Source organism: Filicampus tigris, chromosome 9, assembly GCF_054856515.1.
Source record: "Filicampus tigris isolate MCC_2025a chromosome 9, RoL_Ftig_1.0, whole genome shotgun sequence".
NCBI classification, from domain to species: Eukaryota; Metazoa; Chordata; class Actinopteri; order Syngnathiformes; family Syngnathidae; genus Filicampus; species Filicampus tigris.
This window is the reverse complement of record NC_141225.1, coordinates 18,203,874-18,218,401: the sequence shown is the minus strand read 5'-3', so window position 1 is coordinate 18,218,401 and position 14,528 is coordinate 18,203,874. Positions and strand designations below refer to the sequence as shown.

Sequence of the window (14,528 nt, the reverse complement as noted above, 5' to 3'; positions counted from 1 at the left end):
TCCTTAATCGTGATGTGCCCAGGATTACACCATCTATCGTTCACAAACACAGCCAGCCCTCCTCCTTTCCTCTTTCCACTCTCCAGCGTCCTGTCCGCGCGTATGATTTGGAAGCCGTCCAATTCTACGACCGCGTTCGGCGTTAGCGTTGTTAGCCACGACTCCGTGAATAGCATCAGGCTAGCCTCCCGGAAGTCCCTCTCGTGCCGGGTAAGCGCCGCTAGCTCGTCCATCTTGTTGGGGAGCGATCTAACATTCCCCATGATAACAGACGGGAGGACGGGATGGTATCGTCTCCTCCTTTCCCGGCGTTTAACCCCCGCACGAGATCCCCGTCTCTTCCTCCTCAGCTCACGGGGGATATCGGGTCTCGCCCCGGGAGCCGGCGCATGGTTAGCACGGAGTGCTAACAGCTGATTCCGGCTGTAAACAATGGGGGCTCGGCTCCGAGCCAAGTCGCCGGACACGATCGCGCAAAAAATAGCAATCAGCAGCAGCAAGAATACCGCAGTTTGGGTGTCCATTGCTACGCAAGTTACGACTATCAATTATACGAAAAAGGTATGAGGTAGAGTAATATTAAAGAACAAAAACACACGAAAAGGCTCACCGATGAGCCGGAGCTACTGTAGCGGGCTGCCACTCGCGCGGCGCCGGAAGTCGAAATGTTTTTACTCGACAGAGACGTGTTTTGACTGGTCTTATGCACGTTTGTAATCAAGCTCTTATTGCCACTTATGTGCGTTTCCAGCAACCCTCAGAATTCTCGATCCAGGAAGCTGTGTGTGACAATGGAACCGGCGTTGTTGTTAAAGGGGGATATTATGGTGAGAAAATGCACGTCACATGCACAATATCACAGAATCAAATTGGTTAAGGTGTACAAGACTGAAAGACTACTTTTACACCGTATTTTCTTTTCCATGTTTCATTTCCTTTCGGAGTAACGGTCTGGTGGCCCAATATGTTTGCCCATGTAGTACAAATAGCTTTCAACGATTTCACGTATGAACCTTTTTTAAAAAATTCTTTCCTTTTTCTCAGGTCAAGTGCTATCATCGGCGGAGCCAGGCGGCAGAGAGAGAGGTGGTGTTCAGGATCCAGTTCCACACGTGCACCATTCATGGCGCCCAGCTGTGGTTTGGTAAAAAGGATCTTGACGTAGCCTGCACAGGTGAAATAAAGGATGCTCCATAGTGTAGTGTTCATGCCACTGAAGCTAAATTGTATCAATGGCCACGTTTTGGAAAAGGGAAGAAAGAGTGAAAAGTACTTAAGAGTAAAACAATATGACCATAACAAAGACTCATTTACTATAGCAAATATAATATAATTAGAAAAGTATTTGTACTTTTCGGACATGGTCATCATAACTTATTAATAGTCTTACTTAACTCAGGCAACTATGGTGCTTGTTTGAATGTTTTAGTGAGCTGCGGTCTCTTTACATTCAGATGTGCTACAATGTGATGCCTGTTTACAATGTATAAAATAATTATTAACTTTTCAGTTAAAGTGATGAACAATACCTTTGATGTGTTGTTTCCTCATGAAATTTTCAGTATTTAAATTTATGACTTATGTGCTATTTCCACCTCACATTTCACATTATAATGTGAGTGCTTTTATCATCTCTGTAGTCACAGTTCTATTTTAGACATTTTGTTTACAAGCATCTCTTTTTATAGATGACAGGTTTCCTCGTGATGCTGCAGTGGAGTTTATCTTCTCTACCAGGCCGGAAAAAATAAACGGTGAATATTTCCGGTTTTTGAAGTCTTGAGAGTATTTTTCTATGTACAGTATTTTGTATGTTACTTGTTTTTTTTTTTTACAATTTCATGTATGCTTTCAAGAAAACCAGAAAACTGATGCCTCCATCAAAGTGAATTACAACACCTCAGATCCAGTGGTCAAATGGGATTCTTATGAGAACTTGAACCTGCACCATCAAGACAGCCCAGAGAGTAAGATTAGTGTGTCCCATGTACGCGGTGGCAGCTAGTCAATAGATTAGCATTCACAAAGAAATAAGCTTGGCCAGTCATGCGTTCCTATTGATGATTAGCGTGGGTCTTGAACAAGTGACACCCAATTAAACAACTACCAGAAGGTGCTGGAACTGCACAAATGGAAAACAACTTGGGCTTTCAAACAGATTTGCTGCTATTAATACCGTGACATGATGATGACGATATATCGTGGCAATTTCAATATCGCGATATCACGATATATACAGTAAATATATTAAACCCCGCCCGTGGAGAAACTCCATCAGCCGCTACTGCCAATATATATCTGCTTTAAAACTGTAGCTCACCAACTTCATTCACTTCATCCACTTGTGGTATGCACCAGAAAAACAAGACAAAGTCTGTTGGGATATATGATGGTCATTTGCGGTCATGCATTTCTACTTACGAGTGTAAAGTATAGCCCAGTCCAAGCCTTAAACCGGAAGTCAACCCAAACATATTTTTTTCAAGAATATGTTCCCAGCAGGCCCACTACTTGAAACTTATGATTAATTTTGCGTTTGTGGAATACAAGTTAAGCAACAAAATCCACTCGTTTTTAGCCATTTCTGGGGGTGGCCATTTTGTCTTCTGTTGGCTGAAAATGACATCACAACTGCTCACGATTACCAATCACGGCTCAGATTCAGAAAACAGGTCAGTCGACAGAAGACAAAATGGCCGCCCCCGGAAATGGCTAAAAACGAGTGCATTTTCTGCTTAACTTATATTCCACAAACGCAAAATGAATCAGAATGCCGTGTTTCAACTAGTGGGCCTGCTGGGAACATATTCTTGAAAAAAAAAAATGTTTGGGTTGACTTCCGTTTTAAGTCTTTCTTCAGGTGTCTCATACATAACTTCATAACTTCCTGTTTCCACCAGATATTTGTCATACAAGGGGCCCTCTGGATGGTAGCCTGTACGCACAGGTGAGAAAACGACGAGGACCGGGCCCAACTTCCTCACCCAACGGGTGCCTCACCAGCAGCCCGACAGTGAAGACACAGATTGCCAACCAGTCGCAAACTCTCACCAGCACTTCCAGCCGTGTGCCCTCTGATCACATCGAGAACCACTCACCCTTCACTTTTCATGCTGAAAGCGAGACGACTGGCAGGCTAACGGAAAAAGGAGAAACTGAAACAAGAGAGAATGCACGTGGGAAAGAAACGAACAGAGCGTCAGAGATTTTAGAAGACGCAAACCTGTCAAATTCAGGAGGATTAAGGCGAGAACACTCGCGTTGTGGTCGAGCGGGTATCAAGTGCGGGGACGTGGGGCGGCAATGGGAGCAAGAGCCGTGCCTATCTAATGCTCACTGCGCTGGATGCTGCAACAGCATCAAAAAACATCCCAAAAGTCAAACTCTGCCAGCCTTACCATCCAAGTCTGTGTCCCCTCCACCTCATTTGACTCATATGGAGCTCTGTCATCGCCATAGTGTCCATCCGTTGCCAGAGTTAGCTTGGGAACAGCCGGCCCCATCCATACCTTGTCTCCACAGACCGTGCTTCCCTTATTCCGCTTCAGAACATTCACATGGTCACACCCTTCCAGCTTCGAGCAGACACTACAATGATGAATGCCAAGTCTTCCATTACGCCAGCCAAGCCCCAGCCACTCACCTTTCCCACCAGTCACTACTTTCAAGCCCATACAGAGAGATGTTCTTTGCTCCACCAAATCAGTCCCCCGGGTGTCCTTGCCGAGAGTGTTCCAGCAGACGGGAGCACCAGGCGGCCTCAGTCCGAGTGCTCCAGTCCGTGCATGCAGACCAAGCAGTGGGATTACAACGGACTAGAGAGGCATTGTGGGAAAGTAAAAACCCATGGGAAGTGCCAAGAGAAGCTGACTTCTGGCAATGTAAATCCGCCGTCCCTCCATATCACATCTGTCACTCTGCTGCTTTAAAACAGGGTGCAGAGCAGCAAAGGTTTATCCAGAGTTATCCTAGCCCGCAGCCTCTGATGGACATGCGGGATGGAGCCAGCAGCGGATATCACACCCCTCCGCCTCCACGTCAGTCCTGCCCCTGCGCTCCTTATCAATCATCTCCCGTTGAGAGTCGTGGGAGTCGGGGTTATGCTTCTGGTTACCTCTCTGGGTCAGCCTCTCCTCTGCCTGCCAGTAGCCCCTCTCTTGGGAGCGGGAGACTTCCAGAGACCCCTCCGGGAGCCAAAGATCAGCAGCAGGAGCATCTCAAAGGTAAAGAAGGACGGGACTAGCGAAGAATAATGTATTCTGCATCCTGCCTTCATCTGATTTTTTTTTTTTTTTCTCCTTACTTTTTAAAGTGGAAATGGCCATACCTAGCGCAGAGGTTGACATATCGCAGGTTTCCAAGGGTAGACATGACAGATCAAGCACACAGACTCTGGACTCTGATCATGACTATACAGTCATTGGTGGCAGCAGCCCCACACACACTGAAGACAGGTAGGTAAACCTTTGCTTAATTGAGGTTTCGATGAATCGGCATCAGCGCAGTGTATTTACAATTGTAAAAATGGCAATGTGCACGGAACAGGTCACCTTTTTTTAAATGTATTTATTAAACAAATGTACATTTGGTGACTGGTGAAGAATTCAGCTCTCACACTTAATGGAACAGTGACACTGAGACGGTGTTAAAATGCTTTGAGTACATTGAAAGCTGAAAAAAACACATTTTAAACTTTTCTATGTTTTAATATTTTAAACATATTTTGCTGATTGAAAAGCAGACGCATATTTTCTTGTCAAAAACAGTTCTGTTCTTAGTTATGAATTTATATGTTTATGTTAAGGCATATATTTTTGTACATTGTTAGATTTTCTGAACTAAATATGGAAATAAACTGCTTTCCTGACGATATGGTTTTTTTTTTTTGCTTACACTAAAGCATAATTTATAGTCTTGAAATCGTTTAAAGTTTTGCCTCGCTTTTAACAATTTAATTCTGCCAAAATGTGTAGGTGTTAATAAGAAACATTCGGGCTAAAAAAAAACCTGACTGGTCTGTTAGCAACTCACTGTCATCATACCTATAGTTAGACATTTGGAGGATGCATAATGGTCATCTCAGCTATTTATAAATTACGCAGCAGTTTAACCATTTTTCATACTTGCAGCTTAAGTCAAGAAGCCTCCATAGTCCTGGAAATCAACACAAATGGAACCGAAACGCTTACAATAGCCGAGACAGAAGAACGATCCCAAAGTTCCGACACAATACCACCAAGTGAACTTTCTCAGAGTCGTGCATCCGATGGAAAGAAACTTGAGGAGGTACAAGTCAAAGAAAACGTTGAGGATGCTGCTCAGTCTCAAAGGACCACTATCATCATCACCCCAGTGGAAGACCAAATCAATGGCTCACATGCGCCTGGCGACGGCCCATCGGGCAGCCCCACAACACAAGTTGCCGGTCCGAGCCCTTCCAACAACTCTTCACAAAATTCTCCAACTGAGTCCCCGAGTCATAGCTGCCCGTCGACTACAGATCCACCAGAGCATCGACTAACACCTGAAAGCTCACCTGACCCCAAACCACCGTCACCTGTTCCTGATGGTTACCACACGCCAACTTTCCCCCTCGCACCTTATTACTACCCTTTGCTAAGTGTCCCCCGCGTCCCATACACCGGCTACACTGCCATTACCATCCCAGCCGCTCAGCCGCCACTCCCAGAGAAGAAACGACTTTCATCAACGCCGGGATCCCTTAACGGGCACGGCCCTCATCTACGAGGCTCTCCAGCGCCTTCACCGACGCACGGTGGGATTTTGCCCCCAACTATGACGGAGCAGCGGCAGGCGTACACGCAGTTCAGCAGCAGCAGGGAAGACATCAGGGTCAATGCAAAGTTTGTCCAAGATAGCTCAAAGTACTGGTACAAACCAGACATCTCCAGAGACCAAGGTGAGTTCAAACCTAACGACTGGTGTGTTTCAGTGTATACCTCATTCCTACTCTCCTCCACAGCCATAGCCGTGTTGAAAGACAAGGAACCGGGAACTTTCCTTATCAGAGACAGTAATTCGTTCCAAGGTGCCTACGGGCTGGCCCTCAAAGTGGCCACGCCTCCTCCTAATGCCAACATCACTGGTAGTACAGGTATTATCACCGATTTTAGACATGTTCTCTATCTGTAGTGGAAAGACAGTTTCATACACACCTCCTGCACATAATTCATGATCTGACAGCAGATGTCCTGGAACAGCTAGTGCGGCATTTCCTCATTGAGACAGCGCCGCGGGGTGTCAAAATCAAAGGCTGTCAGAATGAGGCGTATTTTGGTGAGTTAACTTTCTCTGTATTATCTCCGTTCTGTGTGACATTCGGTACATGCTATCATGTTTTTCACCTGTAAACATTTTGTTCATTTTTTAACTTATTCTTGCTTTAGGGAGTTTATCCGCGCTGGTGTACCAACATTCAATCACACCCATCTCTTTGCCGTGTGCCCTTCGCATCCCAGAAAGAGGTAATTTTGGTTTATTTTGCTATGCGAATTATACCACTTTTGGGTTTGGGGTTGGACTTTGGAGGTTCTACTGTGCACTATTTTCCCATGGAAAACAAGCAAAAAAAATCACTTATGAGGTGATGCTAAATAACACAAGTATGCAAATGTTTTAGATCTGCTCGGGGATCTTCAGGAGATAAGGACTGTAACCAACACAAGCACAGCGGCTGACCTCCTTAAACAGGGCGCAGGTAACTTTTGTATTGAAGTACTCTGCTGACCTAAAGCTATATTTCCATCAAGTAAAATATTGGAGTTCAGTCTGCTATAAATAGTAAAAAAAAAAAAAATGGGAGGGCGGGATTCTCACGTGTGTTTTACTGTGAGGTGTGCAGTGGACAAGCACTTAAGAAAATGGACGGGTGCTTTATGGAAGGTTGTGCAGCTGGGTCTTTGCAGTTCTTACTTTTGACCAGCAGAGGTCAATAAAGCCTCACAATGCCGCACACCGTGTTGAATACATGATCGTGATCTCTCTGAAGCTTGCAACGTTCTCTACCTGAACTCCGTGGAAACGGAATCACTAACGGGGCCGGAAGCAGTTTCCAAAGCAACCAAAAGTACATTAGCTCTGAGTCCACGTCCTGCTGCAACAATGGTCCATTTTAAAGTTTCCTCTCAGGGCATCACTCTAACTGACAGCAAAAGAAGGTATGTCAGTTACATCATTAAATATACAATCTGATGTATGTTCATGATAACACACTTCAAACTGTACTCAGTTCTCTGATGCTGGTTGTGTTTGCACAGGTTATTTTTCCGTAGGCACTACCCCATCAGCAGTGTGACTTTCAGCAGTCTTGATCCCCAAGACCAGAGGTGAGACCTAGCAATAGTTAAAAGAAAAAAAAATTGTGTGTGTATGTGAGTGTGCTTACAAACCTCCAGCCAGTTATCACTAAAGGCAGAAACATCAGTGCGTGCCCCCCCCTTTTTTTTTTTGTAATGCAATTATTTTGCAAGTCTCTACTTAGTCTTGTTCATCAGTTTGAGCTCCTGATTTATGTATTCCTGCAATTGTCTTCTGTTTCTATTTGTGTGCCGTGCTTCAGATGGACTAACAGTGATAGCACGTCCAGCAAGTAAGTGCTTGAGTTCTTTGCACGGCAATTAACACATAAAATGCATATGCTGCTCATACAAAAAAAACAAAAAACAACAAAAAAAGGCTAATCTTCTGAGTTTTAGTTTTTAAATTTCTTTCATTTTTGCACCAGGATGTTTGGTTTTGTGGCCAGGCGGACAGGCAGCAGCACAGAGAATGTGTGTCACCTTTTTGCAGAGCTGGATCCAGAGCAACCTGCTGTGGCCATTGTCAACTTTATCAATAAGGTTATGTTAGGACCGCAGCTACGAAGATGAAACATGTGAAAACACTCAAGACAAGAGGGATTCTGACATTCAGCATGCACGGTGCAAGAGACTTATGCCACCACTGACTTTGTTGTTTTGGGTGTTGATTTTGATTTTTTTTTTTGACGCAGTTATTTTGACATTGTCAGTAAATACTATCGCCAAAGAGGATCTGTAATTATTCCGATTGTGTGGAGTTACTCATTGAGTCATCACTGACTTATGTTCCACTGTGTCTCAATTACTTTGCTGTCTAGAGAAGGAATGTTTTTCTTTGTTACGAGTAATTTGATGTTTCAATGTGAGCAGGTTACACCAAAAAAACATGTTTTAATGATTTCCATTTCGTGATTGCATTTTAAACATTTGAGTCACCGTCCACTGCACAGAATCTAATAGCACAACCCATATTTTTGTCACGAACCTGGACGTAGTCTCGCAAATAGAAGGACAAACAACAAACGCTTTCACTTTTACAATTCATCCTTCCTGAAGTTGTCCTCCATTTGAGTTACATTCTGGTGCCGTAGTTGTTGGAGGATTGTTAAAACAACATGTCAAATGGTGATTTAAGGCTTATGCACCGCACTGTACATCTAATGAAGAGTTTATAGCTAACTTGGAGTTTGCATTCATGCAGGTGTGCATGCTGTAATGGCTTTCTACAAATAGTAGCCCCCATATGCCCTCTATTAATGTACTTAATAACCACACACAGCCAAGTTATTGTAATCCAATTCCTGTGCAATGTATGGAAACCTAACTCTATCATTTTATTTCAGCTTACAAAGCAAACAATTACAGAACAATAATATACTTGTTTGTTGAAATGAATGAATGATGTTTAGAGATTTTGAAACAGCAGGCATTTTGGAGCATATTCCAAATAATACACCCAATACTGTGTATTAACAACACTTAAATATTGTGAAAAACATTTCAAATTCAAATGTCTGTTTCTGCTACATCAATATTTAGAGTTACATGCAGAATGTTTATGTTTGTCGGTACTGTGGAATGTTTAAGTAATAAATATAAATTTGGAGATTGAGGTATTTTTGGAAAATCTGACCGAAAGTGAGGGAGAAAAGTGATTTGATGAGTGCAATTTATTGATACAGATACATTTAACATCATCAGTTAAATACATAGTACTTGTGACAGGCAGTATTTTCTTCCGTATTACTAAAGAAACACCTACATCTACCGTAATTGTATTTAAGATGACGGGATATGGAATGCACTAGTGACTAGTCTGAGCCAATACACAAAATCACACAAAAAGACAAACTCAATAACACAGCCATAAACTAATCAACCAATTCAAAGAGAGAATATCGATATTAACTTTTTTGTGACTGGAAATAACAAAATCATGCCTTAAAGCTGGAATGTGTCACAATCGGGGAAACATGTCACACTGGTAAATTCATTTTGAACATAGACGTTACCTCACTTTCTCCATGCTTCAGAATGACCACACATTTGGTCTTGACCAGTTTAATTTGCTTCTATTCTCACAAAATAACCAAGATCCTTGGTAACACAAAAAAAAAACCCTCAATCAAACCAAAGACATAAATTGTAAAAATATATTTAAAGTTTGATTTTTATTTTTTTTATTTTACTCGCTTTATTTTTTGTTGTTGTTTTTTACAATCATTATAACCAGCACAAATGTAATTTTCATAATGTTTGTCTGTAAAAGAAGTAATATATTTTATGCCTCCAAAGAATTGTGTGAAATAAAGTGCTGCAAAAACACAATGTGGATGCTTGGTTATTCCATGAGAAATGTTAAATAGATAACCTGATGGTACTGGAGAAATGCAAAAAGCTAAAGTACAATATACAATCTTTTTAGGGTAGTGTTTGCAGTTACTTTCAATTGAAAAAGTATGTATGTGTGTCCGTATGTAGGTTATATCTTTTTTAAGCACCGTGACCTGGTCACCAGGCAGTCGCAGGGCAACAATTCACACCTGAATACAATTATGTGCCTTTTTTTTTATATATATATATATATATATATATATATATATATATATATAATATATATTTTATATAGACCAGTTAACATATTTCTACATACACGACCGTCCAAAGTGTCGGGTTGTAAGTACATATCACTTAACGTATACATTCACGGTGTCCGAATATATAATATATTTGAATCCTAAAACATACTTCGTATACCACAGCGATGCCCAAATTACACGAACATACGACATAAAAGGACGAGGTCCCGCCGAGATTTGAACTCGGATCGCTGGATTCAAAGTCCAGAGTGCTAACCATTACACCACGGGACCGGTGTGAGTACCCGGCATTTCCCACAGTATTTAACCAAAAGAAAACAGACGGTGCGGCTAAAATGGTTAAGCAGTCGATGAGAACGTATTGACAATCCGTGTTTCCACAAATCTAGTAAGTTTTTACGCAACGCCATCAAGCTAACGTTAGCGTGACATGCTAACATGAAAGATAGCTTTAGGGAAGAGTGCGTCGCTACGCAGACTGCGAAATGAGCCCCAAAAAATTCCAAAACCTTGCAGAATTTGTAGTTAATTACCTTTTTTGTCATGACATCCAAATTTGTCCATTTAGGCATTTATTATAAAAGATTAGTATGAAAATAGGCTAGCATTGACAGGTGATCCATATTTACATGTTAGTGTTAATTGTTCAACTACAACCACACGTCTGGTGCTAATACAGTACTGTACGTCTCATCTCTTGTCTGTGTGATTGATCTTGTGTGCGCAAGACTCAACAGTTCATGTTTAACATTGGCTTTCCACGCCATATTAAAAAGCAATTCACATAAATAGTCCCGCCCTGTCAACTACCGCGTGATGACAAAGCTAAGTATGGTCGCCTTCATATATGCAATATGTTTTGTGAATTCTGCCTTGCACTGTTGAAAAAGATTTTGTTTTGTGCACACAGGTGGTACATCATGACATAAACTCTTGGTGATTCGCTTACGTCTCCAAAGCCATCATACAGCAGGGGCGTGCAGAGGGAGGGACCCCGGACAACGACCAGGGGAGGATCCATTGCACGCCACTACCGAGACTGCATGTCAGTCACCCATGGTAGATGAAGGGGCATGTTGAATAGACATCCTGCAGAGATCAATGTAAAGTTAAATTAGGGTTAGGGTTTCAAATTAGGGTTTTAAACTAGGTTTAGGGTTGAAAATTTGGGTTTAAATTGGGTTTCAAACTAGCTTTAGGGTTTCAAATTATGGTTTTAAATGTGTTTCAAATCATGGTTTCAAAGTCGGGTTTTAAACTCGGGTTAGGATTTGAAATTAGGGTTTTAAACTAGGGTTCGGGTTTCTTATTGAGGTTTTAAACTAGGGTTAGGGTTTCAAATTTGGCTTTCAAACTCAGGTAAAGGTTTCAAACAAGGTTTAGGGTTTCAAAGTAGTTTTTCTTTTTTAATTGGGTTGGGTTTTCAAATTAGGGTTTGAAATTCAGAATAGGATTTCAAAGCACCCGAGGTGGGGTGCATTCACATCACCCCATGACGACAAAAAAAAAAAAAAAAAAAAAATCGGGGCACAATGAAGGGACATCCTGCTGTGATTGATGTCACATGTACATGTCACATGTAGGGACAGAATCTCACTCACATTCACCCGATCCCAGGCAAATGAACCACTCGGCTGTCCGTCAGTGACTTGCACAGTAATCCACAAATGATCATCTTGTCCAGCCAAAGGTGATTAACGCTGTCCTGGTTCTCCCACAGGAGGGAACCAGAGGGGCTTCCATGAAGGGCTGCTCAGCCCTCCGCTTGAAAGTCCATCTTGCAGCTGTGCTCGGGCCTCTGGAGGTAAACATTTGAACTCCAGTATGAAGTACTATATAGAGTTTCTTGGCCTGCATATGAATAAATCCCAGTCAGCATCTCTGCATTAGACCACGATCATGTAACTACTGTATAATGTCTTACTTCAGTAAGTCCTATTGTGTACATGTGCTTTTTAAGTTTTACGTTTACAACTTCAGGAACAGCCTTTAACATAACTTAATGTTTTCACTAGTATGACAGTAGAAGCCATAACGGAAATGTTTTCTCATTTAGACAAGTTTACAAATTGTTTAAGACAATGCAGAAAGTAAACTCCTGCACTTTTATAAATACTTTACAGTAAACCTTCAATATTGTCTCTTTAACAGTCATTTCTTCCAGTCAATAAACTGAGTAGGGATACATTCCAAGCTTTCGTTTGCGCTAAATGTCAGTCCATTGAGGTCTTACAAATCCTTGACATGTTTTAATTTAAATATGAAGTGAACCTCACCTTGGGTTTGCCTTAATTCAGGGTGAGTCGATTCACAACGCAGGGAATTTCCATTGCAATATTTTTGTGCGGTATTATAGATTGTCGCGTATATTTTGAGTGCAAGTGGAGCATCTGTGTTGTGTCGACGTATTGCTCTTCACTCTCACCCCCGTAGCTCTTTATCATTTCACACGCCACCCGGTGAGACTTGCAATTCACAGAACCTTGAATCTGTTTCAATCAACAACACTAAATTCATAGTCATATGCATACAAGTAAAGCATGTGAACAAGAGTGTTTACTGTTTCTGTTCTGTGTAGTCTGCCTGCACTGTTGAAGAGCACACAGTCAACTCTGGCTGGCTTAGCTCTGGCTGACCAAAAGCATGTGCCTGTATATGAGCTCTACTGTGCAGGCTATTCATGTCACTGCACAAATGCCACGAATACAAATTCCCGCAGTTTAAGTGGGTCAAGTGTTTCTGATTTATGATTTCCACCCTCATGCTTTCCAAACGGCAACCCGGCTCCATTTGAGAGTCGGAGCATCCGAGGACACAAATTGGCCGAGCCACATTACAAGTCGGACATGGATGTAACACAGTCGAATAAATCCCTGTTAGCGTAGCTGCTCAAATCTGGCCCCGATGCCAGACTTGGACGAGGCCCAAGCCACAGGACAAATTGACGAGCATGAACCTAACACCTACGCACTTTACTACCAGCCACTGTGTGAATCGGCAGCTCGCCACAGTTTTTGAGGTGCGGTTCACAATATGGTTATGTGCTTGAGATGGCGCATACATGTGGATATAAAAACGCATGTTAAGTTCAATGCCCTAAAAGCCGTACGATTTGCAGTTCAAACTGAATTTTTAGAATGCATATTTGATAGAACCCATAATTGGATTTTAAGTAAGATAATTTTATTGCATTTTTTCCTAATTGGACTAATATCAATAAAACAGATTTGGGAAAAAAAAACATGTGGATAACTGTGACAAAGAAAAGAGAGTCTGCTTTTTTTAAGGACCACTCAAAGTGTGGTCGCTGGCTGCCATTGCCCATCCCTGTGTTACAACATTTACAATCATCTTTTAAGTAGGATATTTGTAATCGGACAAATGTATGTGAAACAGATTTTTAGCCAAGTGTCTGGATGAAGCTTTAAAACTCATGGAATTTGCAGATGCAGTTTTGACTCGGCCTGCAGCAGGAGTCCAAAAACAATTTTTAGTTGGAAGAGGATATATGAACCCGGATGGGGCCCTTCTCCCTCTTTCCCTCTCTCCTTCCTATCTGTCCCCTTTTACAGTGTTTTTATTACAGACACACCCCTGACCTTCACATAGGCCTCCTCCACTGGACGTAACACCACACGCGCACCCACACGCACGCACGCACGCTCACGCACACACGCACACACGCGCACTATAGGCTACCACCATTTCCTCCATGCACCACTCTCCCATTTGCAACTCGACCGTGCAAATAAAAATGCCATGTGAACGAGTGAAGCGTGAAGGCGCGGCGGATTCGATATTTACTCAAGGAAAGCGCGACAAAACATCAATATTATGCATCGGTGTTGTTTAGTCATCTATTTTCCGTGCACCCGGTGTGCTTTGCATTGCTAATGTAAGGCAACACACTGGCCAGAGCGGCGGCATCGCCTCGCAGCCTACCAGTGCACTGCAGAGTAGACACACCCCTCGTCTCCACACGCCTGACCGCACACATTCTGAGGATGTCAAACAAACAATGAGGCGAGACGCATTAAACAAAACAGGGTGAGTATGTGCATCTAATGGCGCGATTTCAACATTCGACCGGGGACATTTATTTTTACGTGTTCACACATTGAACGCCCGTCGTTTCGTAAACAAAACTCTATGGTTGCAGGGAAACACATGCCCTACATTTCACAATCTCCGCCAATCGAGACGGAACATTGTTGATAATGATGTCGCGTTAATCCCCGCACCGGGGGTCTCTCCAGTGCTTCACACACACATTGGAGGCAAAATCATGTTGCTTTAAGCTCACGCGGTCAAAGTTGTTTACCTCTTCGTTACCTCTGACGTCACGACACACCCCTGTTTCAAGGGCTGGATTGTTGCGTTACGGTCATCAAGACGGACCAATCGGCGCACTGCTATGCAGAAGTGACACCAATCAGATCAGGGCCGATCCGCGGAGCTCAAGCGTGATTGGCTACGTGGACTAAGTAGGCGGGGAGGAAATCCCTCTTTCCCGTTGAGACTCGGAGGAGGAGGCAGTGCATAACAAAAAGTAATGGCCATCTATTTGGTTACTGAAGACCCAAGGATATATGTCGCCTTACTACAGTAG

General features: G+C 42.6%; 2 protein-coding genes and 1 non-coding gene across 7 annotated transcripts in view; 2 read left to right on the top strand and 1 right to left on the bottom strand.

Annotated features, from left to right (window-relative positions):
• Positions 1–8,817, top strand: part of LOC147142379 (tensin-2-like) — a 32,269-nt gene extending 23,452 nt beyond the window's left edge. The window contains exons 14-28 of one of the 3 annotated variants that reach the window (XM_086042006.1): positions 752–827; positions 1,045–1,174; positions 1,689–1,754; positions 1,857–1,967; positions 2,901–4,223; positions 4,313–4,454; positions 5,130–5,920; positions 5,984–6,115; positions 6,208–6,297; positions 6,408–6,485; positions 6,641–6,718; positions 7,010–7,178; positions 7,278–7,346; positions 7,580–7,609; positions 7,745–8,817. In XM_086042006.1, the coding sequence (XP_085898132.1) occupies positions 752–827; positions 1,045–1,174; positions 1,689–1,754; positions 1,857–1,967; positions 2,901–4,223; positions 4,313–4,454; positions 5,130–5,920; positions 5,984–6,115; positions 6,208–6,297; positions 6,408–6,485; positions 6,641–6,718; positions 7,010–7,178; positions 7,278–7,346; positions 7,580–7,609; positions 7,745–7,889 (3,430 nt within the window). In that variant the 3' untranslated portion in view covers positions 7,890–8,817. Of the gene's footprint in view, positions 1–751; positions 828–1,044; positions 1,175–1,688; positions 1,755–1,856; positions 1,968–2,900; positions 4,224–4,312; positions 4,455–5,129; positions 5,921–5,983; positions 6,116–6,204; positions 6,298–6,407; positions 6,486–6,640; positions 6,719–7,009; positions 7,179–7,277; positions 7,347–7,579; positions 7,610–7,744 lie in introns of all 3 variants that reach the window. The other 2 variants (XM_086042005.1, XM_086042007.1) reach the window with 2 other exon arrangements.
• Positions 8,818–10,120: 1,303 nt separating this feature from the next.
• On the bottom strand, positions 10,121–10,192 carry trnaq-uug (transfer RNA glutamine (anticodon UUG)). The gene has a single exon. It is a non-coding gene; the product is annotated as a tRNA-Gln (tRNA).
• A 1,447-nt stretch (positions 10,193–11,639) lies between these two features.
• The window catches only part of LOC147142377 (vitamin D3 receptor B), a 29,863-nt gene continuing 26,974 nt past the window's right edge, over positions 11,640–14,528 (top strand). The window contains exon 1 of one of the 3 annotated variants that reach the window (XM_086040779.1): positions 11,640–11,723. The gene's annotated coding sequence lies outside the window, so the exon portion shown is untranslated. Of the gene's footprint in view, positions 11,724–14,437 lie in introns of those variants that run through there. The other 2 variants (XM_086040776.1, XM_086040777.1) reach the window with 2 other exon arrangements.